General features: G+C 37.8%; 2 protein-coding genes and 1 pseudogene across 2 annotated transcripts; 2 read left to right on the top strand and 1 right to left on the bottom strand.

The window, feature by feature from the left end:
• Window positions 1–207: 207 nt before the first annotated feature.
• On the top strand, window positions 208–1,157 carry LOC103854504 (the record flags this gene model as incomplete). The annotated part of the gene is made up of 2 exons (XM_009131442.3): window positions 208–495; window positions 654–1,157. Coding segments are annotated over 2 exons (663 nt in total), but the record flags the coding sequence as incomplete, so codon positions are not given.
• LOC103854505 lies at window positions 1,128–7,323 on the bottom strand (annotated as a pseudogene).
• On the top strand, window positions 7,321–14,032 carry LOC103855060. The gene is made up of 6 exons (XM_033285896.1): window positions 7,321–10,068; window positions 10,140–10,844; window positions 11,050–11,435; window positions 11,514–11,595; window positions 11,678–11,817; window positions 13,638–14,032. The coding sequence occupies exons 1-6, from the start codon at window positions 9,190–9,192 to the stop codon at window positions 13,882–13,884; spliced, it is 2,439 nt and encodes an 812-aa protein (XP_033141787.1). The 5' UTR covers window positions 7,321–9,189; the 3' UTR covers window positions 13,885–14,032.
• The last annotated feature ends 1,975 nt before the right edge of the window (window positions 14,033–16,007 follow it).

Genomic DNA, 16,007 nt, shown 5'->3' with positions numbered 1-16,007 from the left:
GATAGCAACGGGACATCATGTTTATTCAATTAGGTAGCCCAAGTTCACAATGTGTAATAATAATAAGCTTAGAGCCACTCACTACCAATTTTAACTGCACATCTTTGATTTGCTGTTAATTCTTTTTTTTCCTTCTTTGGCTTGAAAAGAAAATAAATGTTACCGAATTAAAAGGGGAGGTGGTAAATTAATTAATTAAATTAAATTTGTACGAGGAGAGGAAATAGTAAAATCCGACAAGAAGTTTCGCAACTCCTCCTAGAATCTTCTGGTCTCTCTCTCTCTCTCTTTTTTGTCTCTTTGGATTCTCTCTCCCCTGTGTTCTTTGCAGATGCATATTACGCAATGAAGGGTGATTTCAAAGCCGAGACGATGGAGATAGACTCCGGTGGTGAGACTTTCGCTCTTGACAACAAACCATCCAGCGCCAGGGATTTGCTCTCCGCCGCTCGGAGGCTCGTCGATCAAGGCCAGCCTTCACAAGCTCTCCATGCCGTACACCTTCTTCTTCCTCTACCCTTTCTCCCTTTTTTGTCATTCGTTGATTTGTTACTCTTTTGATCTCCTCAAGACTTACTCTTTCGATAAGTGTATAGATTATTCACTTCATGTGTATGCTCAGCATTGACCCTTGATGATCTTGTTCTGAACAGGTGGTGATGGCAATGAGGACCCAAGGAGGAGATGAGGCGGTACTCCAGATACTGAACCGTACCCGTGAACTCTACAAGCGTAGAATCCAAGAAACAGCTAGTGTAGATCAGCTGGCTTCTTTATTTGCGGAGTGTGCCATTAGAGAAGCAGAGCCTCTTGGGCACCAGCCAACATCAGCAGACTTGTTTTGTAGTACCAAAGAAAGAGTCACAGCGGATGCTCATGGCGTATCTATTCTGGAGAAAAGCGGGAGGTCACAGATCATGCTTGATGCCTTTGCTGACGGTAGCAGCTTTATCTGTCTGAAATGCGGTGGTCTTGTGAGCGTCCATAGGAGAGATGAACACTATGCGTACTGGTGTAGTAATATGTGATACAAGAATGATGCTATTTCATAACTCATCATCTTATAGACTTGTAATGTTTCTTATGCATATCAATAAAAGCTTGAAGGAAAGACACTGAATCATATGTATCTCTAAACTTTTTTTGTGCTTTTTATATGTTATCATTTACAACAAAACCAAAAAAAATAAATAAACTGGTAAATTCTTTATACAAATAAATTATATGCAACTTGAAGATGAGTTTTAGTTCCATTAGTGATGTATAAGATGTCAATTCTATCAACAATGAAAAAAGAACATTCTTGAGTCCTAAAAGGCGACCCCTCGTCCTAGTGCGTCTCCAATATCACACGGAAGCAAGTCCAGTTTCTGCTAGTGCATGAGTTTGATCTTCGTTAGAAAAAAGACAATCCTCCTATAAGTTGCTTGAATAATCTTAGGAAAGATTGATTACCTGCACACATTCATACTTACAGGTAGAGAGCTTGGACACTAAAAAAAAGACAGTTCTCTCAAGCAACTAGATATCACATGATCTTATTAGGCAGAGCCTTATGTCTAGGTTTAGTCCTGACAAGTGTTTCGTCACTCTGCCTAATCCACTCTGAGAGCCTCCATGGCTTTTGCCACTTCCATTTGAACTGAACAATCCACTGGTGATGGCTTCTCTTCCACCTCCAAAGTCTCCCACTCTGTTGTCCCACGGCTGCTAGTTTTCTCATTGATACTTGTCCCATTGGTACCATCTGCACCAATCAAAAACTACATAAGAATCTTAGTCCATCATAGTCCCAAGGAAGTAGAATGTAATGAGTACTATAACCTTCTTGTTTGTGTTAATAAATGCAGCAGAGTCTCTCACTTTGCCATTAGCAATCCCTGGAGTGAACTTGAGCTGTTTCTGTGTTGGCATGGTCATTGGAGAAGGTGTGATCATGTCTTCAGCTAAATGTTTCACAGAACTCGGTGGTGTTCCCTATACCAACAGTTTATATTTCATGCATTATTTTGCTAACCAAAACCAAACTAAGAAAGGTGGCATAGTCTTACAAGTGGAGATGAAGCTAAGGAAGTTGCAAGTGCTTGCTGTCTTAGTTTAAGCTCCTTTTCTGCTTCTTTCCTTCTCAGCTCACTCTGCCTCATAAGGCCAACGATTTCTTTGAACTGATCTTTCATTTCCTTTATTTCAACATCTTTCTCCCATAACTGGCACCTGCATGGGGCATAAAGAAAAGAAATGTCATGATGATATTGATTGGAGACTAACTCTACTGCTGAAATCAAATTTGTTTTCTATGTTGGAGGTAGTACGCCTGTGGATTCGGTTTCTTTGGTTAGTTCAGGTCGGTTAGTTGTTAAAATCTCACCGAAGTGAACCGAAAAGAAATTCAGTTAGGTTTGGTTTTTGGTTAATTTGGTTTCAAAATTTTCTACCAAAGTTTTTGGTTTTTGGTTAAATTTTCAGTTTATAAATTGAATAAAATTCGAAATTTTTTGGTTGAGTTTGGTTATTTTGGTTAGTTCGGTTCAGAATTTTGGTCAATATTGTATTGTTTGGTAATTTTCTTTTAGAAACCGAACCAAAACCGATTTTTTTTGGTTGCTGAACTGAACTGAACCTTCACCGAACTTTTCGGTTCGGTTAATAAGGGCAGGCCTAGTTGTAGGTGTTTCGCTTGGAAACTAAAGGTACCTTGTGTCTGCAAGAGAGTTGAACATATACTGAAGCAAGTTCTTAGCCTCTCCCATTGACCGTAGCTGGTTCCAACGGCCACGGTTTGTAAAAGCACGCTCTCGTTCTTCTGCCTCAGAAAGCTGTGACGCCATAGCTACTAGAGAGTTAGAAGATATCCCCAGCATGTTCTCAAGTGAAGATATACGAGCCATCCTTGCATTAGGTGACAACGATGATGCCCTGAAAACATAAACTTGTAAATAAGAACCATAGCAAAATTAAAAAGTACATGTAAAAAAAAAATGTACCTAGCAAATCCATTTTTTCCTCTTGGAGGACTTAATCCTTTCGCCGCAAACTCATCCACTTGTCTTAGCACAGACAACTCTTCCGCCAGAGCAGCTCGTCTGAAATTATCAAAATCAGTTAACCTTGTGATGATATACTTATTACAAAGGTTAAAAGTACTCGGGACATACACATGGCTTTGTTTCTCGTACTCGTGACGTACTTCATGCACATTTACCATGACTTCCAACTCATGATCTAGCCATCGTTGCAACGACTTCTCATTGGTCTAAAAGTGTATGCAATGAAATAGATTTTTTTTAAAGAATCACAATGATACAAACTAGTAAAGAAAAAAGAGATTATGGTCAAACCTCACCTGACCATTTGTTCCAAAGCCATTTGTACCACCTGCATAGATAGTGTTTTACTTAGAATCTCAAAATCACAAAAAATCACCATCTTATTCTTTGAAATGCAACAGGCTCCACATATCAACTACTTCATCTAGGGCACAAGCTGTCTACGCATCAGGCTCCATACCTGAGTGATCACGAGGGGACGATTTTCGAGCTTCCAACAACTCTTTCAATCTCTTGGTAGCCATTGCAGCCTCTTCTGTCTTCCTCTGAAGAACCTGAGAGTTACAAACTTCTGAATCTTCTTTTTTTCTTGACTTTTCAGAGACCTTGGAACAATACTCAAAGTCCAAACTTTCAAAATTACATAGTAACGTTCTTGTGCTTACCATTTTCTGGCGCTGGTTTAAAGCTTGCAGCTTATGCCTTTCGTACTCGCTCTTTCTCCCTTCTTTCCGTAACTGTGTTAGGTATGTTTCAGTTTTAAAGCTACAGTTAGAATCTAAGATCAACAAAAGGAGTTAAGGTAAAACTGTTACCTGCAAAAGTTCCTTCTCCCTAGAGGCTTTCCACTGCCGAAACTGTTCTGCTTCTTGTTTCATTCTGTGCTGCAGCTGAACCTATATATATCCAAGAAAGAGAATCAAACAAATGCATCTTCAAAAGAGAAGATATGACATGAGTATATATATATACCTTTTGTGCCTTGATGGAATGTATCTCATCCTGTAACCTCTTAGCCGCGTCGTCACTCTTTTGCTTCTGCTTCAGTAGCTGAACCTGGTTCTCCTGCTTTTTCTTAAGGTCTTGAATCTGTGCTTCAAGAGACTTTAAATTCTGAGCATGCACATCTTGCAGCTTGTGAGCTTGGCCATCAGAAGAAGCAAGGTTCTCAATTTCAGCCAACAAACGGTTTCTCTCTTCCTGAAGAACAAAACAGTTCAACAACTCATTATGTATTGAAACTTCCACCTGAAGGACTAATGCAAAAAAAATCTATTCCCACCTGAACAGATCTCTTTTCATCCTCCACCTCTGCAATCTTCTTTCCAAAATATTGCTTTAGCGCAGCCGTATCATAGCCGTCAAAAAGCTTCATTTCAGACTCTTTTTCCTCTAGACGGCGGTTCAGTTCATGCAACTCTTTGTCCATGCTATTCTGCAAGAGCTTGTGCTCCCACTCCTTAGCCTCTTCATCTACTTCCCTTGATTCACCTGCGTATAATACAAAACTCTTTTCCTTCAACAACATTTCTGTTTATTAGTTTCAGAACTTTTTTTAATCTTTCTTTTACCTATTGTGGCTTCAACCATGGGATAATTAGATGACTCTATACTCTGCAAGCTCCTTTTCAGCCCATCTGGTCTGACAGAACCAACGATTTCATCCTACCACCAAACAATCCAACGTTTCATATCTATAACAAAGTTATCCACATGTAATAAAAAAGTTATCTGTTTAGAAGATTACAGCTTGTATGTCTTTAAAGTCTTTTTCAGAAGGCTCTACACCACCACCACATCTGCTTCGGTACTCATGAAGTTGACGGCAAAGGTCTTCATTAGCAGTTTCAAGGCAAGCAATCCTTTCCTTAAGAACCTACACCATCACAAACTCACTCTTAGCCTTTATACTCCACAACTTTTATTCTTAATTAGCCAAGTAGATTCAGACAGTAAAGGTCAACATACCTGGAGTTCTGCACATGAGGATCCTCCACTCCGTAAGGAGAGCTCTGCCTGCAAGTATTCGAGCTGCTGGCGCATTTTTAGCATCTCACTGGACACAGGATCTCTATTAACCTGTTTTTAACAATACAAATTAATAAAAAGAAAAAAAAAACTAGAGTAATCTAATTTAAGTCAATAACTAATATCTTTGATTGACATGACAATAAGTGAATAGCTTACAACAGGTTTGTTCCGGATGTTTCGAGCACGGTTTGCATATTTAAGAGTGTTGAGAGTTTCCTCAGCATTAATATCTGCAGGACTGATACAAGCTGGAACCAGAATAGCAAAAGCATTAGAGACATTAACGAGCATATTAACATTCAAAAGTAGTTTTAACTGCAGGGTTACCTATCATCACAGTTCTGCTGTTGCCTCCAAGAGAATCCTAAAAAGAGTTTTAACATGAAAAAGTTTTTGAGAAAGAAGCAAAACACTGAGCGATGTGACATTCAACAAATAATACCTGCAAAAGGCGTGTAAGTTTACTGTCTCTGTAAGGAACATGAGCACCGTCTTTACGCTTCTTCTCATCTCCTAGAGCACTGATGACATTACCAAGCGCAAGGAGGCCTTTATTAATGTGTACTCCTGGTGAAAAAAGCACAGTGAATCAAAAAAAGACTTTTATTACTGGTTCTAAAACAAAATGACAAGAGAAAGAACACTTACCTTCTTTAAATCTCATACCGTCAGAGCCTGTTCTTTTGGCTCGTTCTGAACCGGCAAGGTCCACTAGGTGCAGCTTAGCACACAGATATTCTTCTTTCAAGCTCCCATTATCAGTAGAATCTGTGTTAATCTTGCGCATTTGCTCCACAGTGATAGTGAAAATGGCATGTGAACGACTGCATGCCAATACAAAAAAAAAAAAAAAAGAAAAACAGAAATTTTTATGACTGCAATGTCCAATTTAATGATAATAATAACACAAGAATCATAGTGTCACCTTGACTGATTGTTCATGTTGGTACTACCAGTAGCCCTGCTGATAGACCCTTGGTCGAGACAAGCAGCCATCTCTTTGAGAGTACTAACGCTTACTTCAGTGGATCCTGCTAATGTGATGACACCGTTGGATGTTTCTCGTATCTGTATTGGTGGCTTCCCAGGGACATTTGCTACCTTGCCAGTACTAGTAGGATCCAGCAAATCTTGCACCTCTTCTTTATGAATCTAGCAAATAAAAAAAAAATCATTAAATGGTGAGGTTACAAAACACTCAAAACAAAGAGTTTCAGCTTGTCACCTCGATGAAAGACACGTGTATTTGGAACTCGATTTGATCCTTGAGAGTCTCAATCTTGGTGAAGAGATGACTTGAGGTACGATCCCTCCTGTTTGGCTGCTGTCTCCGGAGCCAGTACCCATTGTGTATGTTTTACCAGAGCCAGTTTGTCCATAAGCAAGAACCGTAGCGTTGTAGCCTTGGAATAAACCATCAACTAGTGGAGCAGCGCATTGTTCGTACATGTCGGTAGATGGAGAACCAGAGCTTCCATATACATGATCAAATGTAAAAGAATGTGATCCAATTTGTACCTGCACCAATTATATTCACAAACACACAATCCAAAAACGATAATATTTGTTTATTATTATATTCAAGCCATGCAACTTTTTGACAATACTTCAAAAGCCAGCAATATAACATTTTTTAACATATGTAATATTAGTTTTGTCCGAGCAGTTACTCAAACCAAACCGGGGGACCTTTCCGGTTGAGCTAATGACATCAATAAAAGTAAAACATTAGAGATTGCTTTTTGTTTTTTTTTTTAATTCAGATTACTACCTTTCCCAATTCACATATCCAAAATTTAAGACTTTATTTTTGTTTTTTGCCGGAAGAGACCAAGTTTTGAGAACTGGCAACAAAATAAATTGATTTTGTGACCAAATTAATTAAGGAGAAAAAGTTAATAGCAATAATTATAACATGGTCTTAGAATTTGACTAAGTCAAAAGCAAAGAGAACATCATTACTGATTCTAAGCCGTCTCAAGATCTAGATCTCAGGGAAGGAGACAATTCAGACAACAAAGCTAATCAGTTTAGACATAACTTTATGAAAAGAACATTTATTCTGAAGTCAAGACAGAGAGAGCTTTGGCATTGTCTGAAGCTGGAAAAGAAACAGTACCTGTGGTTTACCGGGAACGACAGTGACGCAATCTTTACAGCCTTGAAGCCGTTCGTCGCCGATGAGCGGTCTGATATGGACAGCAACTTTAACGGAACAATCATTAGGCGGCGTCGTGGATTCCATTGATGAAAGAGGAGAGAAGGAGTGATTGTGAAATGAGAAACAGAGAGTGAAGCAGGAAGAAGAAGAAGAAGAAGATGAAGGGGTAGAAATGGAATTTAGAAAGACATGGCGAGAGAGAGCTTAACTGCAACGACAAGAGGCCTTCTCTTTATCTTCCCTTAGGCTTCACTCTTTGGCTTACTGTCTCTCTCAGACCAAAACGGACCGACGTGACTTTGCTTCCACTCTTTGCCCTCTCTAATGGTGGAGAAATGAGATCAAGATGAGTTTACTTTATTGCATGTGCCATTTGCTCTTTATTAGTGGGTTGTCTATGTATCATCATGTACTTACCAAAATGATTCTAGTTATTTATATCATAAGGCATTTAAGGTTTTGACTCTTCATTTTGGGTAAACAATCGGATAGAGATCATTTAAATACCTACTATAGAATATCAACATAACTATCTGAAATGTAATTAATAAGTTGGATAATATAGGTAGTGAGTAGAATATATGTAGTTTTTGTAACTAAAATCTAAGATCACCATCCAAACTGATAAAGGTCGGGCTTATGTTTGAGCATATTAGATTATTATGGATAGTTTTGGATGATATTAGAAAAATAGAATTGCTTTTTAATTGAATTTAACAATTCTAAATACTCTTAAATAGCTTTTTGGTTTTATAATTTATCGTTATCTAATTATTAATTTTAAAATTTCGTATTATTAGTTATTGTATTTAAAATATTTTCTTAAATTGTAAAACTTATTATTAGTGGTTTCAATTTTGTTACTGGTAAGTTCAAAATTTATTGTTATTTAATTAAAGTTTTGAATATAAAATTTACTTTTTTGTTGTTTATATTTGGTAGATTCTTACAATCGCTTTAATTGAATGAGTTTGGATGAATCTGAATTTAACTTCATCTGTGAATATATCCATCAAAATCTAAAATTCTTACCTTTAAATTTTATGTTGTTAATAAAATAAATTATCATTCACTTATTATCATCGTTTATTCTTTTTCAAGATATCCAGTTTTTTTTTTCAAAAAAAAAAGGGGAAATCTGTTTTTTTAGAGCAAAAAAAAGGAAACTATGTCCCTTTAGACTAATCTGTACTACTTTATGTCCTATTAGACTAATTTTTTCGAAAATGGCAGTAATGCCCTTAAAATTGTAATTTTTTAAAAAGATAAATAATGAGTTCGACAATCGGGATCGATCGATCCAGATTTACAAGTTACAGTGGATCGATCGATCCCGATAATTATTCAGAACAAAAAAAACGCGAAATATATACTGATCGACCTGGTCCATTTCACTCGATCGGCAAAGGTCGATTCCGTACAGATCGACCGATCCACTAAGAATAGATCGATCGATCCCGTGCCCAGGAAAGAATCCCAAATCGATTTTTTTTGGTTTTGTATGATTATATCCGGGTTGATTCCCACTTGATTTGAACCGACCAAGCATGATTTCAACTTTTTAAGCTCGATTTCTCTGGGACAAAACCCTTAATTTCCCATTCACGAACAAAGGGAGAGAAAATCAAATTCTCACCCAAAGTTCATTAACCCTAACTCACTCAATTCTCTGATTTGGACGATTATTTGGCCTAACTCATACAATTTCGTGAGCTTTTTACGAATCTATCACTCTTTAGTTCGTTCTGCAAAGGTATGAAACTCTATCTCCACTTCTTTTTAGAGTTTGAAATTAGAAAGGTAAAAGGTAGATTTTTGAGTTAGTTAAGATATTTAGACTTCAATCATGTGTTAAGGTGATGATTAGAGAAGATTTTGTACACAATCATGGTTTAAATCATATTTTCGGGATAGATTTAGGGATTTTAGGTTTTTGTTATTAATAGATATATGTTGTATTGTTTTCAAATTTCAGGTATGGAGTTGGAGTTGCCTAATCGTTTATACGGTGAGGGATTGGAACCTCAGGTTAAGAAGATTAATAACAGCTGCCGACTAAAACTTCTCGAGTTGCTAAAAGAAAAAATGGAACCAGAATTCGATGAAGTTATGAAAGATCCCATTTTTTCACAGATTATGGTTATCCAGAAGAATGATCTGAAGTTTTCGGCGAGGTTGGTACACTCTTTTTTGTGTAAGGAGTTGATGACAAGCAAGAGACATGAGAAGTGGTTCACTTTCGCTAGGAGACCTCTGCGTTTTGGATTGCAAGAGTATCATGCTGTCACTGGTCTGAAAGTGAAGCGAGAGAATAACAGTGGGCTAGTGACATGGAAAGACGATAATGGTTTTTGGAGCAAGCAGATAAAGACAAATGGAAAAATAAATTTGCAGATCATAAAAAAGAAGCATTTGGAAGAGAGCAATACCTGGACTTGGGTTGATAGGGTGAGACTGATATATCTTTGCGTTATTATGGGTGTGGTGATGGGAAAGGATGAGAAGGTGAATATCCCGCATCTGTACATGAAGTTGGCGATGGATTTGGAGAAGCTTCGGAATTATCCATGGGGTCTGTATTCGTTTGATTTCCTTCTGAAGCAAATTGATAAAACAAGGCATAAATTAGAGCAGAAAGAGGGGTATCTGATGGAAGGATTCTTGTTTGGTTTCCAAATTTGGATAATGGAAGCTGTTCCTGCTTTAGGAGAGATTTGTGGCACAAAAGTCAGTAAAGATTTTACAGGTCCACTGTGTGGTAATTGGAGAGGATGTGCAAAATGTTCTTATGAAGATATCATTGGCGTTGAGAACTTATTCCCAGAAAACGTATGCAAATTTATTTTCAAATTAAAATATTTATTGTTTTGTTCACTTTACTAATGATTTGATTGATGTAGGGAATTTTGCATTCATTCATGGAATCCCACATAGATGGAGTGGTCCTTTTGGCAACTGATTTTGTACAGAAGGATGAGAAGAAAGATGAAAGAGTAGATCGTATTTTAGATATGATCAATAGTAAACATGATTGGAACAATCATGTTTGGGGAGTAAAAGAAGGTACGAACTCTGAATTTGAGGAATCTGGCGAAGAGAAAGGAGAGGATCAAACAGCTGATACTGAGAGAGGTGAAAATAGTCATGTTGCAGGGAATGTTGATGGCACAGCTGATGTTTCGGGAAGAAACAAGAGAAAGCATGCAGACCGAGGAGCAGAGTCAAGGAAAAAGAATGTTTTGTGCCACCTAGCTGCTTCATCAAAAGGAAATATTGACACAGATATGAAAAATTTCTTGGAGGATCTGGTACAAGCTTCTTTTACTGCTTTTGGGGAGAAATTCTGTCAGCAGTTCTCGGACAGGTTGGGTAAGATTGAGACTGAGGTTACACAACTCAGGACAGCTTCAGAGAGAACTGAGCAATTTGAGACCGTTGTAACCGACAGATTGGGGAAAATTGAGGCTGAGGTTACACAGCTCAGGACAAGTTTAGTGGTGACTGAATTGGTGGGAAAGAGTGATCAAGCAAGCGGTCCTAGCTTGACCAAAATCAACAGTGGTCCTAGCACCAGCAAAAAAGGAACTGCTCCAACAAAGAAAAAGGTAACTACTAAGAGAAAGAGTTAAAAGATGTTGAAAGCTTGGAACTAGGCGATGGAATGTAGGTCTTTGAAGCTAGGTTTGATGTAATATGTATTTGGAAGTTTGTATGTTTATTATGGATTTCGAACTTGGCGTTTATGTCTATTCTCTATTTTGAACATGAAACTTGTATGTGTAATTTGTAATTGTACGTGTTTGTCAACAGGCTGTAAAAAACCAAGAGTTAAAGACTGCTGATTCGTGTGTCAATTTACCTCGTGCAAAAGTTACTCAATCATCAGCTAGTGATCTTCGTATGGGTACACAAGAGTTTTTGGAAAGTTGCATGAAGAACCTTCCATTAGACACATTTGTGAAAGGTTTGAATCCTTCTCAAGCTAAAGTCGAAGATTCATTGGATTGGTTGGAACTTCCTAAATCATTGAAGAAGCCAACAGATTCATTGGAACTTCAAAAATCATTGAAGAAGCCAGCGGTCCGATTAGATGACCGAGATATAGAGCTAGACGGCGAAAATTTCCCTGATCGCTGCTTGGTGTTTGTGCATCCTACAGATTTTAAGAAGATGCAGGACTGGCAAGATACACGAACGTATGTTATTCCTTTGTATATATCATTCGGTTGATTTTCTTAATAATTGACATCTCTACCATTGTATTTTGTTTACAGAGCTATACAGATTGGTCCTTCTATGTTAGACGGTGATCTAGCCGGACGTATTATGTCTGCCAGCAGTTGGCTTAAAAACTACGTAAGCATTCGACTGGTTATTTCTATAAAATGTTACCTATTATATTACTGTATACATTACAGATTTGTCTTCGTTTTTGCAGGAAATTGATGCTATAATGTATGTTTTCCGGGAAAGAACAACATTGAAACGATGGAACGTAGATCGTGTTGCTTTCATGACATGCGTCTTCAGCGACCTCATTGCTAAGGATTACCAGAATTTCTGTAAGGGAATTAAAAAATACACTAGGATCCATTACTACTGCAATACGGTAAAGGTGAACTGCCTTCCCATGGAAGAACACAAATGTTGTGGAATGTCGATGTGGATCGGATGTACGTTCCTGTCTGGGTCAATTGCAACCATTGGATTGCTTTATGCATCAGTTTTGTGACTAGGAATATCCAGGTGTTTGACTGCGGGGGTAAAAAAAAAATCAAGGAAGTGGAAGCTTTCGCGCAGCTTATTCCTCGGATTGTCAAGGCCGTGCAGTCATTGACAATACAGAAGCATCTCCACATCACTCCGTACAATGTTTCCTATGTACCTATGAGTGGTCTTAACCGACTTCAATGTCATTGTGGTGTGTACACTATAAAACACATCGAATGCCACGTGCTTGGGTTGGACATATTTATGGTGAATGATGAGAACATCTGGGGAGCTCGGATAAAGATTATGTGGGATCTATGGGAAGCAGCTAATGATCTAGAACTGATTGAGAGAATGTCAAAGTATGAACCTATTAAGTGTAGTAAGCCTGCCGAGTATGTTGAGATTGATGATTTATGATTTATTGTTGGTTATGCTTTTTTAAACTTATTTTGTAATGATTTTAGGAGTTTGTGTTTTAATGGTTTTTTTCTATATACAGTACTTGATCTTACAAAATAAAAGACAACATTAACAATTGCGAATCCGGTAAATCTAAGTATATCGATCGATCTGTTCCATTACGCTCGTTTGGCAAAGCTTGATCAGGGTTCGGGATCGATCGATCTGTCTTTCGGATCGATCGATCCCGAACCCTGAGCATTATGCAGAACAAACACAAAACGCGCAGCATCTTTTGATCGACCTGTTCCAGTACGTTCGTTCGGCAAAGCTCGATCGCTTTCAGCTCGGTCGGGACGAGATCGAGCTTTGCCGATCGAGAGAACTATACCAGGTCGATCAAAAGATTGTCCGTGTTTTTGTTTGTTTTGCATATTGATCAGGATCGACCAATGGATCGACCGTTCAATATACAGATCGATCGATCCACACTTCGTGGACATCACAGTTTGTTTAAGGGATTGATTGAATCAGATCTCCTAACCAAGTTAATACGGCATGAAGATTAAACAAAGTCCTCCCAAACTGAAACAAAGTTACTAATATTCAAGCAAATATAATCTGAAAAACTGAAACAAAGTTGTCACAAACAGAAACAAAGTTACTAGAAATCAAGCAAAAGAAGTTTGTTAAAATTTCACTAAATTGTGAAGAACACAGCCAACAAATCCACTATATTGGCATCTTGCAAGTTGCTCTATTATGACCACCAAGACCACATCTACTGCACTTACGAGACTGACCCCCCTGTGATCCTTGTGATGATCGGATTTTGTCTTCAACAGTTTCATATCTGCGTTTTCTATTTCTTCCAAGAGATCTTCTTGTCTCAGGCGGTAGCACTTCAGAATTTTCCACAACTTGTGGGACAGACCAACCATCTTCAGGAACTGAAATGGGATTTATGCTTTCTTGATAAGCTTCTCTCCAAGCTCCCGTGGTATACAAAAAATCAGTCAATGTATATGGTTCTCTACCAACAAAGAAACCAGCTTTTATTGCGTGTCTACAAGGGATTTTCGAGAGGTCGTACTTCCCACAAGAACAAGTCCGTTTGTCCAAATCAACAAAGCAGTCAATTGTATCGCCTTTAACAAGCAGCTGGCTATCGGTTACAGGGTAAACTGCGAAAGTTTTCCCCTTTCCAATTCTCCTATCAATCTTTTCCTCCACATCTATGGTCAAACGGTGGGTGTGCTTTGAAATCAACTTCTTACGCTTAAAAAACCAACGTGTCAGCATTTCTCTAATACTGTCCAACAAAGGAATTACGGGAAACTCTCTCGGCGAACGCAACGCAGAATTTATCGACTCTGCAGGATTGTTTGTCCTAATGTCATACCTGTATCCATGAAATTGACATCTAGCCCACTTTCTGACATCTGCTTCCATAAGATACGTTCCAATTGCTGGACTGATATTGCAAACATGAGCAAACGTCTTCTTGAAATCAACCACTCTATAAGCCTTTGAAGCCTTAGAAATCAACCCAGCTAATCCCTTCCCCTTGAAATATGATATCACATTATTCAACAAATGATGAATACAGATACCGTGTCTCGCTAGGGGATACACTTTCTCCACTGCCTTCGCTATTGACACTTGTCTATCCGAAATAAAAGCCAAACCATTATCATCAGCAACAACAACTTTTAATTCTCTCATAAACCATTCCCAAGACTGCTCATTCTCAGAGTCTACTATCCCAAATGCAATAGGATATAAATTTGAATTTCCATCTATAGCAGTTGCAACCAGTAGCACCCCTTTGAATTTACTCTTCAAGAATGTTCCATCGACAACAATGACACGCCTCATGACTGTGTTAAAGCCTCTGATCGATTGACCAAACGCTATAAACAGATATCGAAATCTACCATCGACGTCAGTCTTGTAAGAGGAATGTGTACCCGGATTGGCCTCTCGCAGCATGTGCAAATATTTTGGTATTTTCCCATAACTTTCCTCTGGAATACCTCTAACAGCGTTGACTGCATATTCACGGGAATCCCATGCTAAAGATTCAGAGATCTCACATCCATAATCATTGCGCATAATCTGAACAATATCTTTCGCTTTAGGCCCTTCCTTGATACCTTCATATTTATGCATTATCAGATTGCCTATCGTTTTCGCTGAAGCTGTCCTTCCGGCACTGGTTTTGTTTGAAGGTGCGCAGGAATGTACACCGACATACTTCTTAATAATAAAATATGTGGAGCCCTTCAAACACTCAGCTCGAGCACCCCAAAAGCACACCTTATCAGCGCATCTAATACACCAAACTGATTTATTGGAGTTGGTAACTGTGTAGTGAAAGTTATGCTTCATTGCACATAACTCAAACCTCGCTTTCAAAACTGTTTTGTTGAGGAAAAGATCTCCCGTCTTAACCAATTCGACCACCTGACTCTTTGCCAATTTTTCTCTGTTTTCTTTTTCAGCATTGATCTTCTCAGCATCATCATCATCTCTTTCAACCTCGTCTTGCTTCATTTTTCCTTTCTTCTTCTCGTTATGCTTGTCAGCATCATAATCATCTCCATCAACTTCACTTTGCTTCATCTTCCCTTTCTTCTTCTCGTTATGCTTAGCCCCCTTAACAGTATTTGAAGCGGTCCCAATGTCACAAGGATTTCGCTTGTTCTCTTCACTAGTGCTTGCATCAGTTGGCATCTTATTAAGATCAATGTCGATCTTATTTGGATTTCCTTGCTTTGCTTTATAGCTGACACACAATTGAGTTGACTGATGCTTCTTACAAAACCCTAGAAAATTTTGAACTTGCCTTGAGTTTCCAATGATCACTGGTGGACAATTTGATGAATTGATCAATCCAATAGGAAGGTAACTCAACTCCAAATCAGCATCTGTTTCTTCAAAACCAAAATCCTCTATAACAATTTTCTGTAACTCTTCCAGAGAAGACTTCAATTCCAAAGCAAGTAACCTTCCCCCTTTCTTTTTATCAACATTAAAACTCCAACCTGAAGATACAACCAATTCCCAAACACCACATGAAGCATAGACATGAATCATGGTAGAAATAATGTGAAAATTTTGTGAAAATTTTGTGAACAATCAATGGAATATAGAAGACGGCTAAGAAGGTTGCCAAGGTATTTTTTGTCGTTTTTTTTTTGTTCTTTTTCGTTTTTTTTTTTTTTTTTTTAAAAATCGATTTTTTTTAAAAAAATAAAAGTGAATATTCTCAAATATTTTGTTTCCATATTTTTAGGAACTGATTTCTTATCCGTAGAATACAACTAATATGTAGAAATCAATTTCTACAGTTTTTTAGAATTATAGTAATGTTTAGAATTTGATTTCTACATGTTTTAGATTTATAGTAAATCTGTAGAAGTCGGTTTCTACATGTTTTAGAATTAGATTAATGTGTAGATTTTGATTTCTAAGAATTGTAGAATGCTAGGTTAAGCGCGGAATGTGTATTCTACATATTTGTAGAATACTCCTATTTACGTAGATCACGTATTCTAAACATTGTAGATTCAATGAAAAAAGTAGATTTCGTTTTCTACTTCGTAGAATGTCATTTCTACTTTTTTTAGAACATAATCTGAAATTTATAATTA

The sequence above is a fragment of the Brassica rapa genome, chromosome A02 (assembly GCF_000309985.2).
Source record: "Brassica rapa cultivar Chiifu-401-42 chromosome A02, CAAS_Brap_v3.01, whole genome shotgun sequence".
Taxonomy (NCBI): Eukaryota; Viridiplantae; Streptophyta; class Magnoliopsida; order Brassicales; family Brassicaceae; genus Brassica; species Brassica rapa.
This window is presented reverse-complemented; position numbering and strand designations above follow the sequence as displayed.

Coding starts and splice junctions, on each gene's coding strand:
- LOC103855060 (XM_033285896.1), top strand. CDS start 9,190: ATGTTGTATTGTTTTCAAATTTCAGGTATGGAGTTGGAGTTGCCTAAT. Junction 11,596..11,677: donor GCAGTTGGCTTAAAAACTAC/GTAAGCATTCGA, acceptor TCGTTTTTGCAG/GAAATTGATGCTATAATGTA. Junction 11,818..13,637: donor TTCTGTAAGGGAATTAAAAA/ATACACTAGGAT, acceptor TACGCTTAAAAA/ACCAACGTGTCAGCATTTCT.